A 26,660-nucleotide genomic window follows, 5' to 3' on the forward strand; every position below is an offset into this window, starting at 1 on the left:
CTGCTCCTGCACGCCCGGTGTCCTGTGTCAAGATGCGATGACACACATAGATATTGATGCGGTGACAATCCTGAATCGACCAGTTTGTGATCTGCATGATTTCCCACTGTGTTTAGTGTTGCTTGCCTCTGCGTATGTGATACTAGGTCTCACATGCAGGAAAGGCAAGAAACAAATAAATGTTGTGTGGAGCTGATAGTGTCAGTGGAAAAGTAGCATAAAGTGCTGCTCTTTGGTTGTAGCTTGTTTATACAAAGTCGCGGAAAAAATTATCAGACCATCAAAAGTCATCAAAAACAATGGTTTATGCAATCAAGTACCAACTCCTGTGTGTATCATGTGACTAAAACAGACAGAAAAGAAAACATGGAATGCCTAAAAGCACTGTTTTTGTCAGTACAATGCCATAGTTAATGATGTAAGAACTTAAGTGATTTTAGTTTTTAATCAAGAAAACCATGGAAAATGGATAGATATCAGCCCTGATTTTTTTTTTTTTTTTTAATTTATTTTACCTTTATTTAACCAGGAAGTCAAACTGATATTAGAAATCTCTTTTGCAAGGGACACCTGGCCAAGGTAGCAGCCATACAAAGTCCAAACAACACAAAACACATACATGATACACAATTAACAATAACAGTTAACAGTGACATTCCTCCTTCACTGCATTCTCTATGATACTTTTAAAATGTAAAATCTTTTAAATCAAACTCTTATAAGCTATTTTTGTTGTTATCATTCTAGTTGTCTAAACAAATGTACCTTTAGTTGTACCAGGCATTAAAATCAACAAGAGGTTGAAGAAAAAAAAAGGGTGGCCTAATAATTTTTTCCTCAACTGTATTTACCATTAACTTTGAGAGAGGAGCTGTATGTTTACAGTCGATGGGCTGCATCCCTTCCCTCAAAAAGACATATTTCCAATAACGCAAACTGAGTGCTGAAACCGTTTACCAAATATAAATGCACATAGGGTGTTGAGGAGGATGCCTGTGGGTAAATCATCTTCCGATCCAAACTTGGGAATGTCTATTTTTACAATTGCCGTTAAAATGAGTACTCGATATTAAACAGCATTTCCTTAGTTGTCATCTAAGTGCTTTGTTGTTTACATCTTCCATCTGTGGTTCAAAAGCAGAGGGCATCTAAAACCTTCTGACATCTTAAATAAACAAAACCGAGTAAGGCTGTGTAATGCCATTTGACAGGTTAGGAAATAATCCTGAAAATAGATGTGACTGATATTTTGAAGGCTTAACATTTTTTTCTCTTTGTTATTGTGACTTTGGTTCATCAAGTAAACACAAAGCACAGGCCATGTAATACAATTTGACATGCTAAATGAAATGCTCAAAATAGCTATGCCTGCTGTTTTGAAGGCAAAACAAATTATTTGCTACCAGAGTAAACAAAGTCACGCAGAGGCCAAGTAAACCTTTTGACATTTTAAAATTAAAAAAAAAAAAAAGTTAAAAATAGATTTGAGAGGATTAACTGTATCCCGACCAGAAAACGCAACCTACTCTTTGATTTGTCCTTTTTACAGATAATACAGTTGACAACACGTGTGCATAACGCAACATGAAAGCAACAATCCATTGCTGTTACATGTCAACATGACGCAGTTCAATTGTTTGGGGTGAATGCGGATTTTGTTCATACATTATGCTTGTGTGTCTGTGTTGTGTGTGTTTTGACATGCTATGTGTGTAAAGCCAGAGCCTCCAACAGCCTGCGGCTAGTAGGAGTCTGCCAGGCACACCGAGGGGGACTGTGCATCTGTGTACATGTGCATATATTACATATACTGTATGTGTGTGTTTGCTGCTTTGTTTAACCAATGAACATCCAATGTATGTGCTAATGTGTGTGTCTGTGTTTATGTAGTGCATGATGAAAAGTAATAGCAATCCCATTCCCTCAGCTTGTACTAGAATAGAAACTGACCAAGTTGAATTATCATTTAAAAAAAAAAAAAAAGATCGACCATGTTCATGCGATCTGTATGGTTTTTACATTTCAGTTTTGCCCTTGATTCATGCAAATCAAGATCGCACACAGGACGATTGTACCGATTACAAATGAATGGGAGGACATAGTAAAAGGAAAAACGTAATGAATGATGAAACAGTAAAAAAAGAAAAGAAGGAAAATGAAGAGAGATGGACAAGAGGGCTGCACAAGGCAAGAACATTATCCAAAGAGAATAAAGAAATCAGCACATTTAATACACCTGTAAAGAATCAACCATTCACCTCCATTTTCGCTATTCTCTCAATTTGTGGTCATGGAAGGACATTGTTCGCTACTCGTACTCCTACCTCTATATCTCTCCTAGCTCTTTCCACTTTCTATTCTGTCTTTCATGTCAATTTGCTGTCTTGTGGAAGGAGCAGAGCCGTTTTCTTCTCTCTCCTATTCTCTCGGTCTCCTTGAGAAAGTATGCCGCGAAAAGAGCTGATTATTGGATGACACTCAAGCTCTTTTTCTGTCTCCTGATCTTTCCGTCTACCCCACTCTCTCTCTCCCCTCTGTTCTCATTTCATTTTTTTGGCCTCTCTCTCTCTCTCTCTCTCTCTGTCTCACACACACACACACACACACACACACACACACACACACACACACACACACACACACACCCTCTCTTCTATCATTTAATTTCATCTGAGGATGAGGACTGTTGAAGATACTTTCTTTTTCCTTTACCATGCTGTTGAGTGCTTTCTGTGCTTTTGTGTCCCACTAAAAGACTCATTACTGTCCTTCCCTCTTTGGCAGAAAGTGCTGTTACTGTAAATGAAGGGGAGATAGGCTAGATAGGAGAGAGAGCAAGAAACCACAGGAAGAGATGTCAATAAAAGCTAAATTTTCATCTATCTTGGCTTTCTAAAACCTTAGTCTTCCTTGGAAATGGCAAAAAGACACCAAGGTCTTTTAATGAACATGTCACACTGCTGCAAGTAATGAGGGAAAACCAAAGATGGTGAGCAAGAAGGGAATGCAGGACAGTCAGAACAGTAGGAATGAGAGTAAAGAGTAATAATGAAACAACCAAAAGTGACAGATAAGAAACACACAACAGTTGGGTTTCAAATGGTATAAAATAGCACCTAAACATCTCATTTGGTTAATTTGTTCTTTTAATTGGAACTTCCATGAAAAAACAGAAATAACAAACATAAATGTGTTGCATCAGTTAAGAAAGTACGGTAAATGAGCAATAACATTGTCAAAATAGTATGAAGATGTCTGATAATCATGCAAGTCCAGCTTCAGTACAAATGAAAACAAGATATTAGTGGCTTTAATGTGCCAATAAGGTCTAGTGTCCAAGGAATATTATCTTTTAAGGAAGCTGGATTCATAAGATTATGAAATTAATTAAGATCACAAAATCATGTACGATACACAGAAGAAAATTTTAGTATTGCAAATATAGTATATTGTAGTATGGCACGTTATTGTACAGTGTAGTGTTGTGGATTATAGCATAGCATCGTATAGTGTCGTGTAGTATAGTATACTATAGCGTAGCATAGTATAGTACAGTATATTATAATATAGAATAGTATAGTATAGCATAGCATAGTATATTATAATATAGTATAGTATAGTACAGTATAGTATAGTATAGTACAGCATAGCATAGTATAGGGTAGCATAGCATAGGATAGCACAGCATAGTATAGTATAGCATAGCATAGCATAGTATAGTACAGTATAGCATAGCATAGCATAGTATAGTGTAGTGTAGTGTGTAATGGTATGGTATTTGTGCTCGACTGTGTCTCTAGTTGTGACCCTCATTTTGGGGGAAGAAAAAAAAATGTAGTCAACTGTAAGCGACAAGCACATTTTTTTGGATTTTGTGTAAATTATGTGTCATTTCCATATGACATTTGTCATTGAAAGATAATTTTGCAAGTCAACAAAGTAACAGTTCAATGAAAAACTGTTGCTGTATCTGACGTACACGTACATGTACATATAAAGACTACTCACACCAAAGCAGACTGAAGGTGAGAACAATCATAACATTTTCTTTCTACAGCCTGTTCAGAGTCACTGAAGATGCTTCTGAAGATTGAACATGACCAGACCTGTAGTGGCTTTAAATAAGTTCTTTTTTAATACAATTTCACCTCCCTGCCAAAAAGTGAGGTGAAATGTGCTGGTGATATGTAATACATGCAATGAGAGATGCAGTCCACTGTTCTTTTTCACACCAACAAAGACGTTACTTTATCTTTACCACAGTCAGCAGCTTTCTTGACTTGTAAAATTACATTTTATCAAAGTGTAAATTGTGGCACAATTAAAATAAGATCATATTTTTTTCCAAAGTATATCTGAAGTCAGGTTCCATGAGGCATACCAGAAAGGAGCAGGACCTCAACTCTTTCTTGTACTGTATAATGTAATATATTAGTAATGTAGTATAGGGTAATGCATGGACACATTTGGTGTTCAACAGTCTCTGTCATTTAAGCAGAGTAACTTACATGCATGCATTATACATATTTGAGTAGATATTTATAAGCACTTTAACATTATGTATAACAAAATTTGGGGAGATACAATTTTTAGGTGAAAAATGTCAAATTACTGCTCGGTAACACGTGGACTTGAGATAGACATACATTTTTTTAAGCTTTACACAAATATTCAAAACATGCGGTTCTCGACAGAAATTGATATCAAGTAGGACAAAACCTTTTAGATATGTTCAACTATGCTGAAAATAAATTTTGGAGTAAAATATTGAAAAGTCTCTGTTTTATTGACATGAGAATGTGGTAACATGTGGATAGGTTGCCATAGTAACATGTGGACGACTCTTTATCCTTGTATAAATCACCCAAAATGTTGACTTATTTATCAAAACAACAAGCCAGATATAATCACAATGCTTTATTTAATGTATTTAATACTAACACGTGTTATTTACAACTTGTGGTGCTCCATACTGATATAGGTACATTACAAATAAAGAGGAATTTCTCAGTAACAGTTCACATATAGTCTTTTTAAATGTGACCCGAGTATGAATTCACAAACTTCATTCAGAATTGTAATTTCTCAAAGTAATAGACAGTCTTTTGCATGACTTTTTGTTAATTTAATGCAGCCTAGCAGAAGGTTCAGAACTTCTCCTGTACTGTCTAAGTGGTATTTTAAAAAGGATACCAGTTCCATAAAATAGAGATCTTCAGCTAAAAAAATGAGCCCACTTTGATAAATAATGTGTGCAAATGTACTTTTTCATGCTGATGTTCACTTTCGCTTGATCTGACCCTATAGTGTTTACTATAAAGGCCGGTCGACGAGCCCTTTATATGTTTGACGGTGTGAGGAAACCCTGAATAAATTATCACAGGAAAATCATCTACATTAAGAGCACATACTTCCAGTCAGTCCAAACCAACTACTACTAAATGAGGCGGCTTTCAACGGCAATTCTATAGTGAGGTATAGCACGCATTCCTCATACAAATACTGACATCAATATGCACAATAAAAACCTGCAACCAATATCATTCGAGTAAATTTGCAAAACTTGGTGCACATAACTCTTGTAAGTAATTGCCGCCCCCCCCCACTCCCATACACACACACACTTATATAGAAACTAGTTGGTACACATCTCATGTCTCTATCCATCTCTTTGTCTCTCTTTTGATAAATGTGCGTTACGGATCGTGTTAGGTTTGTCTGCATATGCAATCACCCACTTATCTGCCACTCTTTCTTCTTCTTCTCACTTTCTCCAACAACAACACTCCTCTGCATCCTTTATGAAACGATGAAGCTTTTGAGTCTGTCTCACTACTAGTTATCCAGTTTTTCGTAGCACCTCATCACACAGTCTCACTCCTCCTGGTTCTTTATTCTTGTGCTTTTCTCTATCACTGCCAAAAGCCTGTAATTATAGATTTCACTGCAAGACATAGGGGGTGAGTGTCTTTCTGCCTTTCCCTAATCACTCATTCATCTCACACACACACACACATATTGAGCTCAGTGTGTGGTGGACTCATGCAGAGACTCATAGAAAATAGATGGTCTTCAAATATGTATAGGGTAGCTACTAGTGTGTGTGTGTGTATATGTGTGTGTGTGTGTGCACAAGTCCGTAGAGTTGTGTGCATGTTTCTGTGAGTTATATGCATGTGTGTACATTCTTCTCTTCAAGCAGGCCTTTTCACTTATCATAATGACAGTGCTGGGTGCGCATCTGTCAAGGACATCGCATGTACCAGAGGGTTCTTCTGTAAGTGCATCACACACAGATACAGCTGTGTTTCTAAGTCATTAGGTCATCTATTAGCACTGCTCTCCAGTGTCATTCAGCCATTATTAGGAGTTGACAATATGGGTCATAAGGATTGGGGATTACAGATCATCAACAGCGTGACTGGAGATCACTTAATATAACCGTATGTTAATTGCTAATATGAAGTGGACGGTAGAGACATGTGTTAATACAGCTGTACAGCCTCACATGAAAATACACACTTCAAGTAAATGTGATGACTAGAGAATGATATGAATGGCTTGATTGTATATGTTTATCACAATCAGTTTAATAAGCTCCAGAATGAGGCGCCAAAATTAGCATAAATCTAATTAAATGGCATTCGGTTCCTGTACGGTTGTTGTATTAGACTGCGTTAGTTTGAGCGAGATGTGTCTACTAAATATGTACTGTTCCATAAATCAAAGAAAAAGTCATGTTGTAGAATTTATGAGGCAAGTCCGCACCTAGTTTTCCACGGTCTAACCCCCACTGGTGAACTTTTCATTGCGGTGACGAGTTGCTCGGCTTGCTGTGAAATCTCTCTCTCTTTCTTTCTTTCTTTCTTTTTTTTTTATCTAATTTTCCACCATCCATTTCCCCTTTTCCCTGCATGTTTTCCTCTTCATCAGTGTCCCCCCTCTCTCACTCGTGTCTCTGTCTTGTGTCCCCTGCCCGGCCCCTCCCCCCACCCCCACCCCCACCCCACCCCCAACCTCACTCCGTCTGACAGTTAAGGCTGATGGAGTGTGAAATTAGAAAGTGTATCATATTCTGCTCTGTGGCTCCATGTCCTGAGCTATAAGCTACAGCTAGTCAGAGTGAAAAATAACATGCAGTGAAACAGATACATTAACACAGTGTTTGTGTGTGTGGACAAGTATTACTTACAATATGGGGACGTAAAAATGGGACTACACAGTCACTTGCGGGGCCTTGTCTTTCTTTTTTGGGAGACAGAGATCCCCATGATGTAAATTATTAAATGTAAATAGTAATCACAAAACACATGTCTTAACTTCTCAATTAAATTAGAGTTAAATTAGGTTAAAGTTGCAGTATGACACATTGTACCTTTAACTCATCGTAACTGATTCAAGTCGAGCCAAAGTGGTCTCCAACAGGGAAATATATAATTTACAGCTGATTAGCTTGCTAAATTCATAACTTCAAAATATATGTCTCTATCTATTGATGATTTTAGTTTAGTTTGAATTATTACAAATAAAACTTTTCGCTCAGGTTTAGGAATGCTGAAGCTATGGTTAAGGTCAGAGAGAGTCTTCAGGAAATTAATGGAAGTCAATATAACGTCCCCAAAACACAAGAAAACACAACACGTGTGTATGTGTGTGTGCTGGGAATGAAGACTGAGAACAGTTTCGGCCAGCCACAGCTTATCTTAAATTACTTATCTTATGCTTGATACACCGCTGCTTTTTCACAGACCGCAGGAACGAGCACGGATTAAAAATGTGCAGAAACACACAACCGCTCACACAATCACACAGCGTTTATTTTGGCGACTGCCGTATTACAGCAAATTAACGAACTGCACAAATGTGAACAGTCTGTTGTAAATAAATATTTTATAGTTTTGGTCCACACAGTGAGAATTCGTAAGATACAGAGTCGGCCTCCTTCTTATCTGGAAAGGAGAAGTATGTATTGACTGAAATAGATGTGCCCCTGGTTGACGGATGAGCACTCAAAAGGTGTTTGTAAACATACAACATTGGGAACTGATTCAGAGTTTCTGGAAAAAGCTACGCAAAACTTTAGACTAATTAGAAATAGTATATTAGTATACTTGTGTACTCTCTAATTATATTAATAACACCACATGTCCATATTTTGTGTGTAGGATGTAATTGTGAATAAGCAGATTTGTCAACTATTAGGCAATTTATTTATTTATTTTTTTAACTTTTTGTTCTGTGAATATTTTGTTATTTTCTATTACTATCATCAACTATGTCGTGTAGGCCCAAGGGCGGGAAAGTGAGGGGGTGGGAAGAATGGGACATGCTTAATGCTTCGGAAACTGAATATTCAAATGTTCAATGTAACTTAAATCTGCACCAAAAAAATTATAAATATGTAAAGAGAAAAAAAAAAAAAAAGGATATAGAGCCTAATATTAGTAAATATTACTATAAATATATTTAAGTAATGTCAAATATGATATGGCATCTGTTTGCCCGTATGATATGTGAGTGTTTATGTGGATGTGTTTGTGGGGATGCTACCTGGATGGGGTGGGGAGCAAATTCACAACTTTTGTAAGAAATGCTCTAATAATGTCAATGTTGTTGATGTGGAAAAATGATAAAGTTGTTAAAAAATGATACGGCAATATCCACATGAACCTTGATATAAATTACAATGTAAATGTTGTCTAAAATCAGTAAAGCTGTTAACATCATCTATGAGCGCTAAATCTTCTTCATAGTAACTCCTTAAAGAGACTGATACAAGTGCAAATACAAATAAATACTAAACAAAAATGTCATCAGAACTGTCGTCCACCAACATTGCACAAAATTTTGCTTGGTCAGTAGAATTAAACTGCCATACATGTATTTATTTATTTTTTCTTTAGTCACAAATTGCTAGTTAAATGACATTTTTACAGTTCATATGTGAGTACGTGTGCATGTTTACCTGCAGCAGACCGGACACCTCTCCCTTCTGAAGTGGTGCAGCAATGGAAGGAGTGAAAGGCTTACTGTCCTCTACTGGCCGACCTTTCAGAAAGTGTTTTCCTGCCTCGTAAATGTCCACCTCAATCATCTTCCCTTTGAACTCCAACCTCTTAGGTACCAGCACCTGAAAGACCAAGGACGCCTCGTAAGTAATGTCACTTCCACTTAACGAAGAAACACAAAGAACCTTTAACAAGTGCACGTAATTCACTGATAATAAAAACAATAAAATATGCGTTCTTTACGAAGGCAATAAGCATCTATGTGTCATGAACTGTCTACGTTTTAGTTACCGCGCAGACCTTGGTGGTATTAATTGTTATTTATGTGTTGAAGCACAAACAACCAGGTGGGAAAAAAAGGTGAATAAGATGAATTTCTCTTTATTCAAAACTGAAAGAACAAAAACATCTGTAAACAGTGACAGAAAACTTCGATTTGTAGACCTTGCAAAACCATCTATTCACTCACAAGAAAAAAAAAAACAAAAAAAACTGTGTATCTCCCACATCTGTCAATTATATTTTCAATTAACTGCTGCTGAACAGTTTTCCCTAATGCTCCCCCATATTGTTATTTAGCTATTCCCTGCCTGTTAACAAAAAACTAGGCTGAATGTTTTCAGTTCCATTTGTGGAAGCCCTCAAGGTCACAAAGTATGGCAACAGCTGTGAGATAAAACCAGTGGGATTTGATGGTTTGTCTTATTATTTCACCATGGCAACTATAAATCTCGGCTGATCACAGCAGGAAAGGAGAGAAAACAAAGAGTTATAATTACGGCTTAGTGTGAAATGGAATTTGTTCTTAATGACTTGCTCTTGTAAATAAAGATCATATGCAAATGCTCTCTCTCTCTCTCAAAACAATTTTCAAACTAACCTCAAAGTTGCCTGTTCGTCAATGACGTGCGCTGTAAAGTTAGAGGACTAATTCGCTTGTTTTCATCGGCTGCTTTTACATTCAAAGTGGCTCTGGTAAACATTGACATAAAGATTCAAGTTAAACAGTTGTGATTATTGGCAGGATACAAAACTAAACACGTTTGATCCGTTCTTTAAATAATGACAGGAGCGTTAGAAACCTAATTCAACACTCTGCACAGACTATTTTCTTGTGAAACCACTTAAGGTAAATACAATGCGCTTTGATTTTTTTTTAATTGAACGTATCGATCCCTTTAAATTATTTTCGCACGGCTGTTTAAATGAAGCAATCTGCAGTGGCAGTGGAATCGGAAACGGAGCGGTAACCCCTGACCTGGCGGGTCTTCCGAGTCTTAGCTGAGTGTACTTACAATAGGGTGGTGGCGTGCTGACTCAGATCATCTGGTGGTCTGTCTAACCATTACGCGGCTCTGCAGGGCTAAGCTACTGACTGGGCAGAGGACGGTGTGTGTGTGTGTGTGTGTGTACTGGTGGAGGGAGTGTTACTGCTGAGATGGTATGAATAAGTCTGGCTCGGTGTTAATCTGTCAGCCTTTATCCAGCTGCTGGAATATCATAGGGGATGGAGAACAGGTCGGACAGAAACACAGCCAGTGCCACACCTGCCTAATCAAAACACCTGCTGCTCGCCACTCTGACCACTGCGAGTGTGTGTGTGTGAGAGAGGATTCAGCAACCAGTCTTGGAGCAGGGAGATAAAACAGCAGGGTTGTGTAGAAAGGCTGTGTGTGCATGTGTGTAGGTGAGGGTCATTCAAGGCCCATTACAGGGTGATTAAATGATGAAAGAGCTTGTCCGATTTCATTGGAAACCCCCCTCCTCTCCTTCTTCACCCACTTACACACACACACATACACACACACACACACGGGCACGCGCGCACACACACACACAGGTGGGTTGGGTGCCTATTATACCCGTCAGGATAGATATCCATCTGACGGTGTAAAAGTGAAACTAGGCCATTTGTTCACGCTCACACCTCTTGCCTTATTCCCCACTTCTGTACACCCACTCACCCATCCACCCCCACTCCACCTCCTTCTGTTCTTTTCTCCGACTACTCTTTTCACTTCTTCTCTGACCCTTGACATTCTCATTTTTTCTCACTCAACTTAATTTCCTAAACCACCCACTCCTCCTTACTAAAACGCTCTAAATTTTCCTTCTTTTCCTTGTCTTTCCTTTTCCTGTTTTTTTTCCCTTTTCTTGCCCATCTCTAACACACTTAATCAAAACTGTGGAATGTTGTTAAATGTTTAAACTCTGAGTTGGTAGTGAGGTTAATTACAGTACTTTGCATCATCGGTTGTTGGTTTTTAGTTATATTTTTGCTTGGCTTGCGAGTATAGAGAGCCTAATGATTCTGTTACGATTTGGTGCTATACAAATAAAATTTGATTGACTGATTGATTGATTCTTTAGAGTCTGTCAGTACATACAGGGTGGGGAAGCAAAATTTACAATGAACATTTAGTTGTTTTTTCTCAGCAGGCACTACGTCAATTGTTTTGAAACCAAACATATATTGATGTCATAATCATACCTAACACTATTATCCATACCTTTTCAGAAACTTTTGCCCATATGAGTAATCAGGAAAGCAAATGTCAAAGAGTGTGTGATTTGCTGAATGCACTCGTCACACCAAAGGAGATTTCAAAAATAGTTGGAGTGTCCATAAAGACTGTTTATAATGTAAAGAAGAGAATGACTATGAGCAAAACTATTACGAGAAAGTCTGGAAGATACTATTAAAGAAGAATGGGAGAAGTTGTCACCTGAATATTTGAGGAACACTTGCGCAAGTTTCAGGAAGTGTGTGAAGGCAGTTATTGAGAAAGAAGGAGGACACATAGAATAAAAACATTTTGTATTATGTCCATTTTCTTGTGGCAAATAAATTGTCATGACTTTCAATAAACTAATTGGTCATACACTGTCTTTCAATCCCTGCCTCAAAATATTGTAGATTTTGCTTCCCCACCCTGTATATTGCAATTTAACTTGCAGGGGTTTTATTGATACTCTTAATATACTTCCTATAATAAAAACTTGGCTTCAGTTACAAGCCAAGTTTCTAATAATAGCTGGTGTCAAGGTCAACGTGAACAAATAAAAGCTAGTTCTCTATTACAAGCCAGGTGGAAAGTAATATGGATAAACCTCAGGTGCCTGTCATATAATGCGCTGCTGGTTAAGCACAATGTAAACCTATATGAGTTTAAATCAATGCAAACCAGTCTAATCCAGTTTTTTCAGCTTTCACCTCACTGGAAAAAATCTCATTCTTACCAAGTATATTTTTTCTCATTTCTAGTCCAAATAATTCAAGATTTTTTTTTTTTTTACTTAATTCAAGCAAAAAATTCTGCCAATGGAACAAGTAAAAACATTTTTTGGTAAGACTTCTTAAAATAAGATTTTCCAGATCTATTGTCTAAAAATAAGTTCTTATATCTCACTGAAAAGTTACTCTTTAGGTGATTATGTCATATTTTAAGCGCAATGAGCTATTTTGACTAGAAAATAGAAAAATAAGGTAAGATTTTGATTTTTGCAGTGCTTGCATTTAGTTCTCTGGTGTAGTCACTGCAGGTGTGTGTCTTACTTCTGCCATTGCAGAAATTTACAAGTGCTATAAGAAGGCACAATAAAATCTATGTTCAGTTCAGGCAATTAATAGTTTATATCCACAGAAACGCTAGAGGGCTTTCATTTTACAAGCATTAGCAAAATTTCATAAGGGCTAAATAAATATTTGTAGAAAGTGAACTGCAGTGCATTTAATATTACAAATGTGAGTGGAACAAAACAAGATTTTGCACATCCATTTCTACTTATGAAAACAGAGAATTAGAAACACAAATGTATCTTTTATGCAAGCACCCTTCAAATAAAGGCCTGGTACCTTTTAGGTTGCATCTGCTATTTGAGGAAATATGGTGTATTTGGTTCATTTATTGGTGAAATTGTAGATTGGAATCAACCCTCACATATGGTGGCTGCATAAAATGAGGAAGTCCCTCATTACAGCTCATGTTTGTTTGGTCTATTTAGGACTTCTTAGATAAGGGGACGACAATTCTGGGCTGCAGTCAAACATATTAAATGACAGTAATGTGCTTTAATGCCCCCATCTACTAAGGAAAAGAGGAAGAAGCTTCTGTATTAACATGTTGGTGCAAGGTGACAGCAGGGAACAGCGACCAGTTCCCTTTGGAAATACAAGCCTCTTCCTTAATTCAGAAAATAAAAAAAATAAAAAATTTGCAAGTAGGTATACAAGAGCAAAACTATATTTTGTATTAAGTTGATGCTGTTCCTGAATTTTACACACTGAACAAGTTCCGTGTCAGTTACTGTATCAACAAGTCAAACACATTAGCTTAATTGTAACACACATTTTACACACCATTCAGTTTTTCCCATGTTGTGTGATTTAGCCTTTATGTTGAATTAACAAAACAATTAGTTGAACAGCTGAATTAACAAGTTGCTGGGCTGAAGACAAGCCTTTGTTTTAGTCCAGATTGAGAGTGAATTAAATAATGCTCTGCTCTTTGCACAGAAAAGATCCAAATTGTTAAGAAAAAGTCTCCTTTTGCCACAATATTTTCTGCTCATTATTGGACGACACCAGGCTAAATATGACTATGGCTGGCCACCACAGTCTATATAATTAACAGGAAGCACTGACACACTTTTTATGTGTAATATGTGTCTGTATGCCACGTGTCTGCTGCCATAGAGTAACACATACATGACATGGGGATATACAATATCCCATAGCAGGACAGATACAGGAATGTAGTGTTGTTACATGTGTTTTCATGTTCCTGTTCTTCACGTCAAGCTTTGATTTAAGATAACATGTCAAATAGTTAATGTCCAAAGAAAAAGGACGGGGAATACATAAAACCTGTCAACATGTTCTCCTCTACAGACAACTGGCACACGTGACATAAACGCCTGCATACGCACAAATGCACACATGCAAACGCAAACCTATACACACACACATGAACTGAGTGACACTTGTAACTTAAGTTTATAGCCTGCAGAAGGAGGTCCCGGGGAGGAGGGGAGGAGAGGAGAGGGAAGTGGAAGGGAGGAAAAATTATTACCATCCCATGCCCTCCCCGCTAATAAAAAGCATAACTTCAAACATGTTTCTGATGATGGTTAAAGCAGGAGGAAATTGATTTATTTGAAGATGTTTTAAAGTGAATTTTTCACAGGTTGAGAGAGGGTCTTTGAAGCCACGCGGCTGTGTGTAGGTGAACAGCTGTGTGTACGAGTGTCTGAGTGTGTGTAGGATGGAATGTTCATGTCTTTAGGGCTGACCTTAATGTTCGTACAGTTAAAAAAAAAAAAAAAAAAAAAAAAAAGGAAAAAGTACTTCTGCTATCAGCCGCCAAATGCTCTCATGACCACCGCAGGGTGTGTATGTGTGTGTGTGAGTTTGTGTGATATTATAGCTAACCTACTTTATATACAAGCTTAAGCTTCTGACACCTGCTGTGAGTGCGCCAGTGACATGCAGAGCAAAGTGTCTGATCTGATTCACTAAGTATAAAAATGAAGAAGAGTTGGATCAGCTTCGTAATATTACCATATGCAAATTAATTTACTGCTTTCCCATTGGGTCACCCTTCCTTTTATGATCCCCCAATTACTAAGTATTTCCCAGGACAATATGTGGTAAAATATAGCATATTGTTGTATAATTAGGTATATGCAGAGAAACTACAGATGAGATATGAAGGAAAACTCCCACTATTCCCATTCAACTCAAGTAAATATCAAGTAGTTATGAAAGTTTAGGCTTATGATAACTAAGTCAAACTTATAAACCACTCCACTCCTCCACCTCCTCTTATCCAGTGTTGGTAACCCTCCATGTTTCATAATATACGATACCTACAGTACACATATACAGGGTGTCCCATAAGTCTCCATACATAGGAGACATAATACATTCCATACATATATGGTTCTAACATGTATTTCTTTATATTTCAGATAACCCAAAGAATGCATTTGAATAAAGGGCAATGAATTGAAATCATCCTGATGGCTGGTTCAGCAAGCAGTCGTATGGTTGCAAGCACATTTAACAGAAAACATGGGACGAGTATCACACACAACACTGTGGCAAAACTTATTGTCAAGTTCAAAAAAACAGGAAGTGTTTTGGATCAATTTGTTCCCGACAAAATGGCAGTCATATAGAGCATGTTATATAAATAATAATGGTTTATGTCAAGAAACGTTTATTTTTCCTATGTATGGAGACTTATGGGACACCCTGTATTATTCATGTCTGCATCCCTTTATGAAGGCTTTATTAGATTTACCATAGAAAATTCTAGTTGAAAGGTTACGTCAGTTTAGGCTGATAATCTAACCTACACCGTTTTTTTCTTTAGCAGTACGGTACATTTGTAGTACTGAGTATATTCTTGCAGATGTTTTCACAATTGACTCAGTATGTAAGCTGAAACTGTACTGTAAAAGGAAATGCAACCCTACAGTAGCCCCCCTGTGTGCATTTATGTATTGGTGACCCTGAGCCATCCCTTAGTTATGATGCTCCAGGCCACCGGGGGACATGTGATACACTGAGTACAGCTCCTCCTGTACGTTACGTATATACAGAACATGTCACCATTATGGGCCAATAATATTGTGTTTTCACTCTATGTTCTGTTCAACATGTATCTTTGACTCAGTAACTGTACGTTCCTGATGTGAAGTCACCGGTTCTCTAACCTGCCCAGTGTTTGTGTTGTTGGCTGCTGTGCGTCTCTGTGTGTTTCTTCTCTCTCTCCTTTTTATACTCACCCTAACCTGTTGAGGCCGATGACTGCCACCCCTGAGCTGAGGTTTTTACAGTGTTAAAGGGAGTCTGTTCTTCCCTGTCTCCAAGTTCTTACTCTGGGAGGATTTCTTAAGGTTTTTTTCTGTATTCTATTATACGGCCTTATCCTTAGTTGGTGAAGAGCCTTGAGCTAAATGCATGATTTGGCAATACATAAATACATTGGAATTGAACAGAATTTGTTCTTTTAGTTGTGACTTGTGCATTAATATTTCCCCAAACATTGTCATTTTTAGACTTCCATGGATTTGCATTTGGGAAAGCTGGTTGTTTCCCTTTTTTAAAGCTGTGTACAGTTACCTTCATGGGTTGATGCTAGTAGAGGTGAACTATGTTAAGCTCTACTTAATCCACTGGAATCTTCATGGGAAATACAGCTAAAGTAGCCAAAGCATATAGTGTAATCATGACGTAATGACTTTTGAGCGTGTTGTGAGCCAAACAGTTGCATGTGTTGTGAAGTTGGACTAGACTGTAATTTCTTTGTGGTTCCAGGCTGCTGCCATTAACATTTCCTAACATCCATGTATTTTCTGCTCTTGGTGAAGAAGCCTTTATAATGAATATATGATTTGTGGAATTAACGGATTGACTGTCTCATGGATAAAGAAGATCATTTTTCAGTGTGCACACTTAACTGTTGTTACTGTGAATTATTAAGGACAAAGTCAGACATGTTTTGCTTAAAGTTACGAGGCCCTAAAATGCCTTTTCATTTAAATAAATCGATAAATTGCATTTATTCCAGCCTGGTAACACCATGGATGCTTTGGGTCACCTGTTGACCTGAAGCATCTACTGATCTAAAATGATTAATAACTGCTGATGCATCAGTCCCATCAATACATGTAAATAATTGAGATAAAATCCACTTTTTCACCTTTTCATGGTCATCAGATATGACCCATATTCAGAAGCGCCATAGTGAGTAGGGCTGGGTATCATGGCCAGTTTCCTTAATTGATTCGATTTTGATTCATAAGGTTCTGAATCGATTAACTGCGATTCGATTCCGTATTAATTGATTGATTCAGAATCATTTAGTGATACCAAAGTACAATTTTGAGCTGTAACTTGATTATTTGACTACTGCAGCCATGCAACACAGAATCAATATTGATATTAGAAAGGAAATAAATCTGACATTTCAGCAGTGAATAGCTGAATCTGCTCTGAAATAATGAACAGGACATGTTTCTACAGTGGCTCAGGTCAGACTTCTGTCTCATCTTTATTCTGTTTTACACCTGGTGCTTCCAGCCTTAAGGCACATTACTATCACCCTGGGGCACTGCAACCAGTGTGGCCCCCCTGAAACACAATCATCTTGGGTCCTTTGTACAAGAAACTCACTGGAGGGGGAGGGTGGGCGGAGCTTCGTGATTTCCGCTTTACTATTCCTCTAACTCCACACTCAGCCACAGGTGATAGAAGTTAATAGTTCCAGAACGACTGGCTTCCGCGACCTGCCTCCACCAGCCAGTTCCTCCACACTGCAAGTTTGAGTCTGAGGCAGGGAGGACCCCCAGCGGAGGGGTTTCCCCCACTCTTCCTCCGCGTTTCTCCCGTGCCAGAACTGTCGTGAGCACGACCAAGATGCCCAGTCTCTGCGAGGGGCTCGCAAGGCGGAGCCAGTCGCACTTCCACGTCAGCAGTTTCTGGGTCATTTACTCGTGGTCCTGCTGTGAAAAACTGATCTCATCCACCATTAATCGATTACGCAAAATTAACAAGAAATCGATCCAAAATCGATTAAATTGATTTTTTTTCACCCAACCTTAGTAGTGAGCGTGGAAACATCATCATCTTCTACGACTCCCTAGTAAAACCAATGTAGGTTGAGAAATGACAGTGACTTGTATTTATGTTCAGTTAATGATATATTTGACTGAAAAAGTCCTCAGTTATTCTTCAGTTCTGTTGGATATGATGTAATCATTTTTTAATTGACCCTGAGCTTTAATGAACATCTACATAATCAGTGAATTAAATACATGACAATACATGAATTACAAAAAAAAATGGTAAATGCAGAGAACAATATTGTAATAAATGATGACAAATCACTGAGGACATGTTAAATGTAGAGAAAAAATAATTTAGATGTTACTACTAAAGTAGTTCTAGGTCTTAAAGGGGTCATATTTTGCTAAACTCACTTTTATTAGTCTTTGGTTCATTTATTTGTGTATTTGGACCCTAATAGTTCATAAAGTTTGAATTTGAACCCTCCAGGTGCTGCAAAACTATCTTTATATTCATTTTGGCAAAAATCAAGTGGATTTCTACAACCTGTTTTAATTCCTTCTTAATTTGTTGAGTCTATAACTAGTCATTTCACGACATTTGTACATACAAGGTCAAGACTTCAGACCAGCATTTCTCAGAGTACGACATAATTGTTTGTCAGAAGCAGTGGATTTAGTAAAAACTGAAAATATGTCTAAACTTCGAGCCGATTACCTAAAATGTTCAGTTGTTGGTTGTATTAATGAACACAGGTGGCTGAACAGGACAGAGCAGCACAGCCAACAACCTGGAGTGGGTGGGGTGTGAAGTGGCTCATGTGTATTTAAAGGGCCAGCGTTCAAAACAACCTTTCTGGTGTCATTACTCAGAAATAGGGTTGAAGATGGACCTGTGGAGTTGAATTAATGAAGAATTCAGACCCAAGCATAGCATTTACAGTTTATGTAGACCACAGGGAAATGATTTAAAATGCATAATTCCATTTAAAAAAGCAAAATATCACTCTTTTAAAAGGTTAAACTGAGTCAGTGAACTGTAAAACCATCGATCTTCAAGAATATCATGTATTTCAGATGACGCACCACAACAATGAAGAAAAGTATTGGTGTAATTTCTCATTTTGGATAAATATAATGCCATTGTTTATGAGGTACCATCTGTCTAACACTCCAACCCCTGTGCTGTGATGCATTTAATAATGTATTTTGACAAGCATCTTACCTGTTCGTAGAATTTGTTGTGTGCTACATAGAACTGGGTATCGAAGGATTCTTCCGTCACCAACACGTGCTGCCTCTCACCAACCTACCGGGAGAAATGGATACATATGGAATTATGTATCGGCTCCGACAAATATCAAGCGCTTGCATGTTTATTAACTAATAAGACATCAATCAAGCTTTCATGCAGCATTTGTTCAAAGGTGTTTTCATCTGTAAATGTGACCATTTGTGAGTGTGTGCATGTACTCAACCATATGTTGAACAAAACATAACAAAAACAACAAAAAAAAAAAAAAAAGGATTGATTTTCCATGCTGCGTTTTGGTCTCTTAGTCTTGCTCTAGTACATAGCTTCCGATGTCTATTATTCTTGTTATGTCGTAACTTTTTTTTTTTCTTTTGCTAGAACACACACACAAACACGAGCTGGGAGTCTTTGAAAAGTTCAACGCAAATTATACACATCCAGCCTTGGTTATACAGTATTTTTCTATTCATCAAGATCCTAATTCAATCAAACTTTTGCTCTTTCATGTTTTTTATGTTTTCTGTTAGTGCCGTTCACCATTTAATTATAATCTCAAGGTTCCATGCCACTTCAGTTTTAGCGCTTTAGCAGAGAGGATAGTGAGTACTATTCAGTTCAGGTCTTTACAAAAAAAAAAAAAAAAGGAAAAAGGAAGAAAAAAATACAAGGCTACAGAGGTACAGAGGATACAATTCAAATGCTTGTGGAAAACAGTCTATTCAGGATATCAGAAAATCAAATGCTATAACAAGACCTCCTAATCAAGACATTTGGTAGTGGGTATAATAAGAGAAAATATAGCATTCTGAATGAAGAACACTATTAAAAGACAGAATATTGAAGAATTCTTGACTAAAAAGCAAGGTGAACATGAGAACTTTGTTTAAAAAAAAAAAAAAACCTACGGTTACAAGTAAGTAGTAAAACCACCTCACGAATGGCTTGAACAGACATTGAGAAATATTTTCCTCATTGGTTCCCCATAGGCAAATACCACCTCGGTAATCATATTCATGAAAAAGTATTTACACCACATGATTGGATTGGTGCTTATTTCATTTTCAATTGCGGTGGATGGAGAAAGTCAATATAGAGCTCTTAGTTTGGCCTAAAACACCTCTGAAGTGTCCCACAAATCTAGAAGTGCAACTTGGAAGGATTTAGTTCATGTGTTTTCCATTTCTTCTCAACACATTTCAACATGTTTTATCATGTACTGGTCCACTACCACCTAACTGGAAAACAGTGCTGTAGAACATAGATGACTTAAATCTTAGTATAACATAGACCAGTGGTTCCCAACCTTTTTTTGGCTCATGACCCCATTTTAACATCACAAATTTCTGGCGACCCCAGACATTCAAAACGGAGACTTTTTTTTTTTTTGCTAAAATGAATTTGTTTTTGATCATGTAATAGTTTGTTACACTAAGTTGCAAATAAACGTTAATTTTAGATGACATTTAGTCTATATAATGTATATTATTATGGACAGAGGCAGAAAAGCCAGGTGTAGATTACTGCACAAAGTGAAAATTTGATTTTCCTTGGTCAGGATATGTACAGTCAGTCCAGCTTGGATTTACAAGGCTGACAATTAATACTGAACAAACAATAACTCAAACTATGAATTATGAAAGAGCTGCAGCATCTGAAATTGACTACAATGAACATTTGAAAGGTAAACAGTACCACAGTGCTTCAGTTTCAGCTTCAGCTTGTCTTTTATGTATTGTGATCGTCGCACCTAAACTCACCATATATTGTTTATTAGCAAGTTTTATTTTTAATTTCTATCAATTACTAGAGATTTCAGGTGACCCCACGTGGGGTCCCGACCCCAAAGTTGAAAAACACTGATATAGACTGTGGTTAAATGGGTGGGGACGGGGTGGTCCTATAGGCTTGCCAACAGGCAGGTATTTGCATTTTAACACCGTCTGTGATGAGCCCCGTACTGAGGAACAATGCTGACTGACCATTTCCTCAGCAATATGTCAGAGTCTTAGAAGTTACGGCTCTGACACATGGCTTAGGGTGTTTCCATTTTTGCAGACACCAATCTTCTGTGCTTCTTTCTTCCTTCCTTCCTTCCTTCTTCATTCTTCTGCCGTCATCCCTCTCTCCTATCTCTGGGCCATTCTCTTTGTTGTTCTCAGCCCTCTTCTTTCTATTCGTTCTTTATTATACACTGGTTTTACTGTGAGCGTGTGAATGTGTATGGAGGGGGTATTCAAAGACAACACCTGCAAAAGAATGCTGACAGACTTTAAACACAGTTTCCTGCAAATAGTGCAATTTTCACAAAACAGGCTAGGAAAATATCTTTGAATAAAGTAATTGGATGAACCAACATATAATTCAGGTCTGTGCTTTTTTTTCTTTTTATCCAGCGAAAGATGTCCTTCCTGTGAAAATTGTAGTTTGCCTTTTGAATCCTTAACTTATTAAGATTTTGTCTTGTACAAAAGTAAGTATGCTAGATTAACTAAGTAAGATGTATGTGCTATGAATTTATATGGATAGACCTGCCTTAATGACAGTTAATCCACATCTTAATAACCTCCCAGACACTATTTTTTTTTTTTTGTCGCTCTGTCTGTTCATCTTTCCTTGCTAATCTACAGAATGTATGGGAAAGTCTACATTTAGATTTGTATTTACTCCATCTGTTGTATGTTGTCACTGAATACTAATCAACTGGTGTGTGTAGACAGAGGGCTGTGTGTTTACTATATGTTCAAGGGAATAACCCCCCATGGCACACAGCAGATCCACTACAGATTTGAGGGATCATGAGTTTAATTGATAATTAATCCACATCATAACAATGATAATGAGAGAACTATGGTTTTGCATTATAATCACACTATTTTATCACCAACACAAACAGCAGTATATAGAAAGGCAATGAAAAGACAGCACACCTTTTGGAATCAATCAAAATCAATTTATGAACTCACTCTGGTGATATTTATGGCATGATGCATCTCCGTCAACTTCTACCGAGTTGACTTTAACCCTTTATGAACTTTTTCAGAAATATTATATAGTCCTTTATGGTGGGAACTGGTCTTGACCTGAAGCAGAGACGACAACCCCGATCATGAAGCTCCCACCACCGGACTCCATGATGTTTTTTCTGTTATGGCCTATTTTTTTTTAAACAAACTACAAACTACAAACTAAGCACCAGAGAAAACAAATTGGGAATCACAAATTTTTAGGTGAGTTCTGAGAAAACTATGACAAATTATGCTGATGTTATCTGACTAAAAACAAATGTTTGTATGATCAGCGACTGTGGCTCAGTCGGTAAAGCGGGTCGTCTAATGACTAAAGGGTCGGCAGTTTGAATCCTGGCTCCGACTGTCCACATGTCAAAGTTTCCTTAGGCAGGACACTGAACCCTAAATTGCTCCCAGTCCAGTCTGGCAGCCTACTGTGTGTGGGTATGAGTGTGTGTGTGATTGGGTGAATGTGAGGCCTTGTAAAGTGCTTTGGGCACCATGAAGGTGTGTAAAATGTGCTATACAAGTTCAGTCCATTTACCATTAATGGCAAATATTATCATCATCCAAAATAATTATTAGGTAAAGGTAAGGCATTTATGCAATATATTGTCATAACAACCTACTGCAGTCACCTTATATAGCTGTTATGTGCATGAACGTGTAATACATTGTTAACATGTTAAAGCTAGTTAAAGTATTAGTCTTCATTCAGTTTCATCAGCTACTGCAGAACTTAGCAGAATGGTATAAACAATGATTTGAAATGTACATAAACATAGTTGTACTGATATAAAATACGGTACTGTACAAAAGTCTTAGGCCACTTTAACTTTTTTTGTTTTTGCAGGGTTGAAATAAGCATAAAAATGTATTTCTCGTTCTATTTTCTTCGGATATAAAAGCAAAATATATGCCCAAGCTTAAAAGACAAGCACAACTATACAAGTTCTAAAGGTTAAAGTCACTATTTAGTGTGACCCCTGACCCCATGACAAGAAGCAGCGCAAACACCTGGCATGTGTTGAATGAAACCTGGTATAAAACATCATAAAATTAATGCCATAAAACTCTGATTGTATGCATGTGTGTGGTCATTAGAACTTTACTAAACCAACAAACCTAATGTTGGTCTAGGACTTTTGGACAGTATTGTATGTCTTAATACGAAAGAACAACTGTTTAGGTAATTACTATAACACAAACACTCCAATTATTATATGTTCACCGAGCTATTAAAACACAGGAGCTTAAAGTATTAACAAACCGGAAGAAGCTTCAAAGTGGAGTTTTCATTATGGTGCTGAGAGATGAATGCTGCAGTAAAAGGCTTCAGTTTTGTCAGTATTTTGCAAACATCAAAGTCCTTTTTTTATTTTATGTTGATGCATTCTACAGGATAGCGCTGTTTGCCTCAGAAAACAAAAAAACTTCTTTTTCATCTCAGCTGGTTTCAGCTTTGATCATTAGTGCAATTTACCGCAGTGTTTGACCAATACGGAGCCACGTGTGAACCGCACTCCCCACAGTTAAAGCCGGAGTTTGGAGGTTTATTCAACAAACAAAGCTGACCTTCAGTGTTCAGCCCATTATGCATGTATACAACGCTCTGTTTATTGTGCTCTCCTACTCTGACCCCTCGTTTTTATCTGTCTATATCTTGAACTAATTATACACCCAGACTGATCCTATATGCGCACTTAAAACACATGTACACAGACGGGTGGCCATGTGACGTGCCTTCACGCTTGCGAACCTTGCTTTGACACACCAGCACACTCGCATTCACACACCAATGCACACTAACACAGCAACCTCTTGTAGAAAGAGATTGTGTTTTGTTGCCTGCTTGGCAATCGTTACAGGGAGCGGTTTAACAGTGCTAAGAGAGAGATTCTGTGATCTTCTGGAAGTTCTCTTTGAATAAGCTGCTTGAAAGAGGTAGAAAAAAACACCCCTGTTGGTTTGGGTATTTTGTTTTTCCCTCAAAGTCAAAACCAAAGTACAAGAGACTCAAACTTTTTTTTGTGTTTCAGCTACAAAGACCGCAGAGATTAAAAGTGGCTTTGGTTAAATGTTTGTGAAGACAAATGTAAAATCAACAAATGTGAAAATTATTCAAATGACATGGAGTCAAATACTTGAACAAGACAGAGAATGAGACTTTCCAGGATGATGGACTGAAGTCGAAAAAAGAAACAGTTCAATGTAAACCCCATTCCCTTCTGATCTTGTCAACAGAGGAATTACTTCATATATACAGTATAGAGTCAGTTGCTCCAAGGACATTCATCTTCACTGATGATCGTGAGGGCTTAAAGTCTATTTTAGGGATGTAACAATTTCCAGTATAATGATAAACTATGGTGAAATTCCCGATAGTTGGTATTACCGTTTCAAATTCTAATTATCATGAAAACCGTGTTTAATTGCTGCACTTTGAAAAACTCATGGTGGTACGGTTCATTTCCCGGAGAAGCAGCAGCACTCCAGGTAACGCATGCACAGCTTGCCAGGTTTTGCCTCTGAAAACATGGCGGATGGCACCTGCATGCAGAGTCCTGCACGGGTCCACTTTTCCAAACCTGCACCCGCCTGTTCCTGTCTACATTAGACCCACAACCCAACCCGACCTGTGATTAAATACATTGTCTACACAGTAACTCACTTGTAAGGGCTTTATTTTTGGCTAAAACCACACGCCATCAATAAACCTCTAATATGTACTGCTCACTGACATCTGTGGCCGGATGTAAACAGAGGTGAAGCTCACTTCACAATAAAACAAACCAGCTCTGGATCAACCACAGTGAAATTAGATGATCATCATCATTAAATGTCCTAGAAATTATTTTCATCCATGAATCTTCTTTCATTTTTTCACTTCATTGCCCGCTACCCACCCACATTTCATTTAATTTTACCTGTGCCCATACCTGCAAAAATTCTTCTCATTTTTTTTACCTGTCCCCACATTTTGTTGCGGGTTACCCATCAGTTACCCGCTGGTACCCGACCCGGTGCAGGACTCTGCCTGCATGGACAGCACTGTGGAGATTTTTCCCCCCACTAAAAGAACAAAGTCAGAAGTCTGGATGTATTTTGGATCTTTAAAGGATATTGAGGGTAAACTAATTGAAGATGCTCAACCTGTCTGCACAAAGTGCAGAAAAAAAGTCTCTGTGAAGGGGGGCAATGCTTCACATACAAATGGTAGTGTTGCTTTTAATTGCACATTTGATATCTAGATAAGGTACATGAAACAGTGAAAGTGTTCTTTCTGTACCAGTTCTTAAATCTGTAAGACTAGATCTAGTCTTGAGTGCTGAATGTAAAGAAAAGTATTCCTGGTTCTTATATACTATCTGTACAAAGTGTAGTTACCTCTTATGGCCATAAGGTACCATCTTCAATGCACATTTGTATGTTTGATGTTTACATGTTAATATTTTAATGTTTCTGCCAACACAAAGTACACTGTGTGTGTCATTTTATGTTTGGTTTTTTTTCTAAATAAAACTTGGTTAAATTATTTTAGTGTGTGTTAGTACTTGTTGAACATTTGGAGTACATTCCAACAATACAGTGATAATAATGATAACCGTGATAATTTTGGTCACAATAACCATGATGTGAAATTTTCATATTGTTACATCTCTAGTCTGTATTAAAGCCTTAAACTGATCTATAGCTGTTATTGTCTATCCTGAATACACTGAATGCATACAGACATTCCAATTCAATCCCTGGCAACAGCAGCAGGACAGATTTTGCAGTCTCAGTTGTGAAAGTAATTTCTTATCTGCACAGCCAGTGTGTTGTCTTTTACAGTAGATTCAAGTATGATTCTAATACTTACAGCCTTTCAAAGTTGTAATGATATCAGACTTACACTATATTATCTATGGTGAATAAGGCACTTTGGTACCGAGTGCACTGACTCATTATTTATCTGGCTTAAGCGAAGAAAGGGAAACTATTTTTAACCACCGCCAGAGTTTACAATCTGATACAGCTGGCTCCAACAATTTAAGATGTTGAGTCAGTGCTGATATTTGTGGCCACATGAAATGCTGATAAAAGAAAAACTGCTGTTATCAAGAGCAATTCATGAAGTCCAATCTTGAGTCCTTGATGTGTTGATTTCACCATGAAATTATGAGTAAGACAGACTACAAAGCACAGGAAATACATTAATAAAGGGCTTTTCCTTTTAAGAACTGCATATCTAGTGATCTGTTTCCAACTTTCAGAGGTATGAGTAAAATAAGCGTTAAAAGAAAGTTATAGCGCACTCCAGCTTTCTACAGACTAGACACAAACACTCCTGTCAGTCAGACGAGTGGAGCGCAGAGTCAAGAAGCACTCAGAGTGGCACATCTTTTCTCAACACCTGAGACAGTGCAGTGGGTGTTTTTGATTTCTGATGTGCAGTAGATACTGAGAAGAAATATTTAAACCATGTGTTTGTTCTGTTAATTAACCGAGAATCCATCCATCTACCTGGAACCAAAGGCAAGTGAGTGGGTACAGGTACATGGTGCATGTACAGACTTCTTATCCTCACATGTAAATATCCTCCTGGCAACGAAATTCATTTATAGTATAACTTTCACTTCAGACTTCAACTTTCAGGTGTCATTAAACTACACATATAGGGTAGATAGTACAATTCAGATGACTTTATACTCTTTTCACTGACTTTATTATTACCATAAGTTGATACAACAGCTTGGAGTTTAAAGAATTTAACAGCGGCCACAATGACTTAAATCAGTTCATTTATATAGGTAGGGATGGTTCCCAGGAGCT

The 26,660-nt window shown here is 37.6% G+C and overlaps 1 protein-coding gene across 1 annotated transcript in view; it reads right to left on the reverse strand.

Annotated features, from left to right (window-relative positions):
* cdkal1 (CDK5 regulatory subunit associated protein 1-like 1) overlaps nucleotides 1-26,660 on the reverse strand; it is a 282,213-nt gene that overhangs the window by 9,631 nt on the left and 245,922 nt on the right. The window contains exons 13-14 of the mRNA XM_030158613.1: nucleotides 18,808-18,891; nucleotides 8,966-9,130 (exon numbers count right to left, since the gene is read on the reverse strand). Coding sequence (XP_030014473.1) covers nucleotides 8,966-9,130; nucleotides 18,808-18,891 — 249 coding nt within the window. The remainder of the gene's footprint in view (nucleotides 1-8,965; nucleotides 9,131-18,807; nucleotides 18,892-26,660) is intronic.

Source organism: Sphaeramia orbicularis, chromosome 16, assembly GCF_902148855.1.
Source record: "Sphaeramia orbicularis chromosome 16, fSphaOr1.1, whole genome shotgun sequence".
Lineage (NCBI taxonomy): Eukaryota > Metazoa > Chordata > Actinopteri > Kurtiformes > Apogonidae > Sphaeramia > Sphaeramia orbicularis.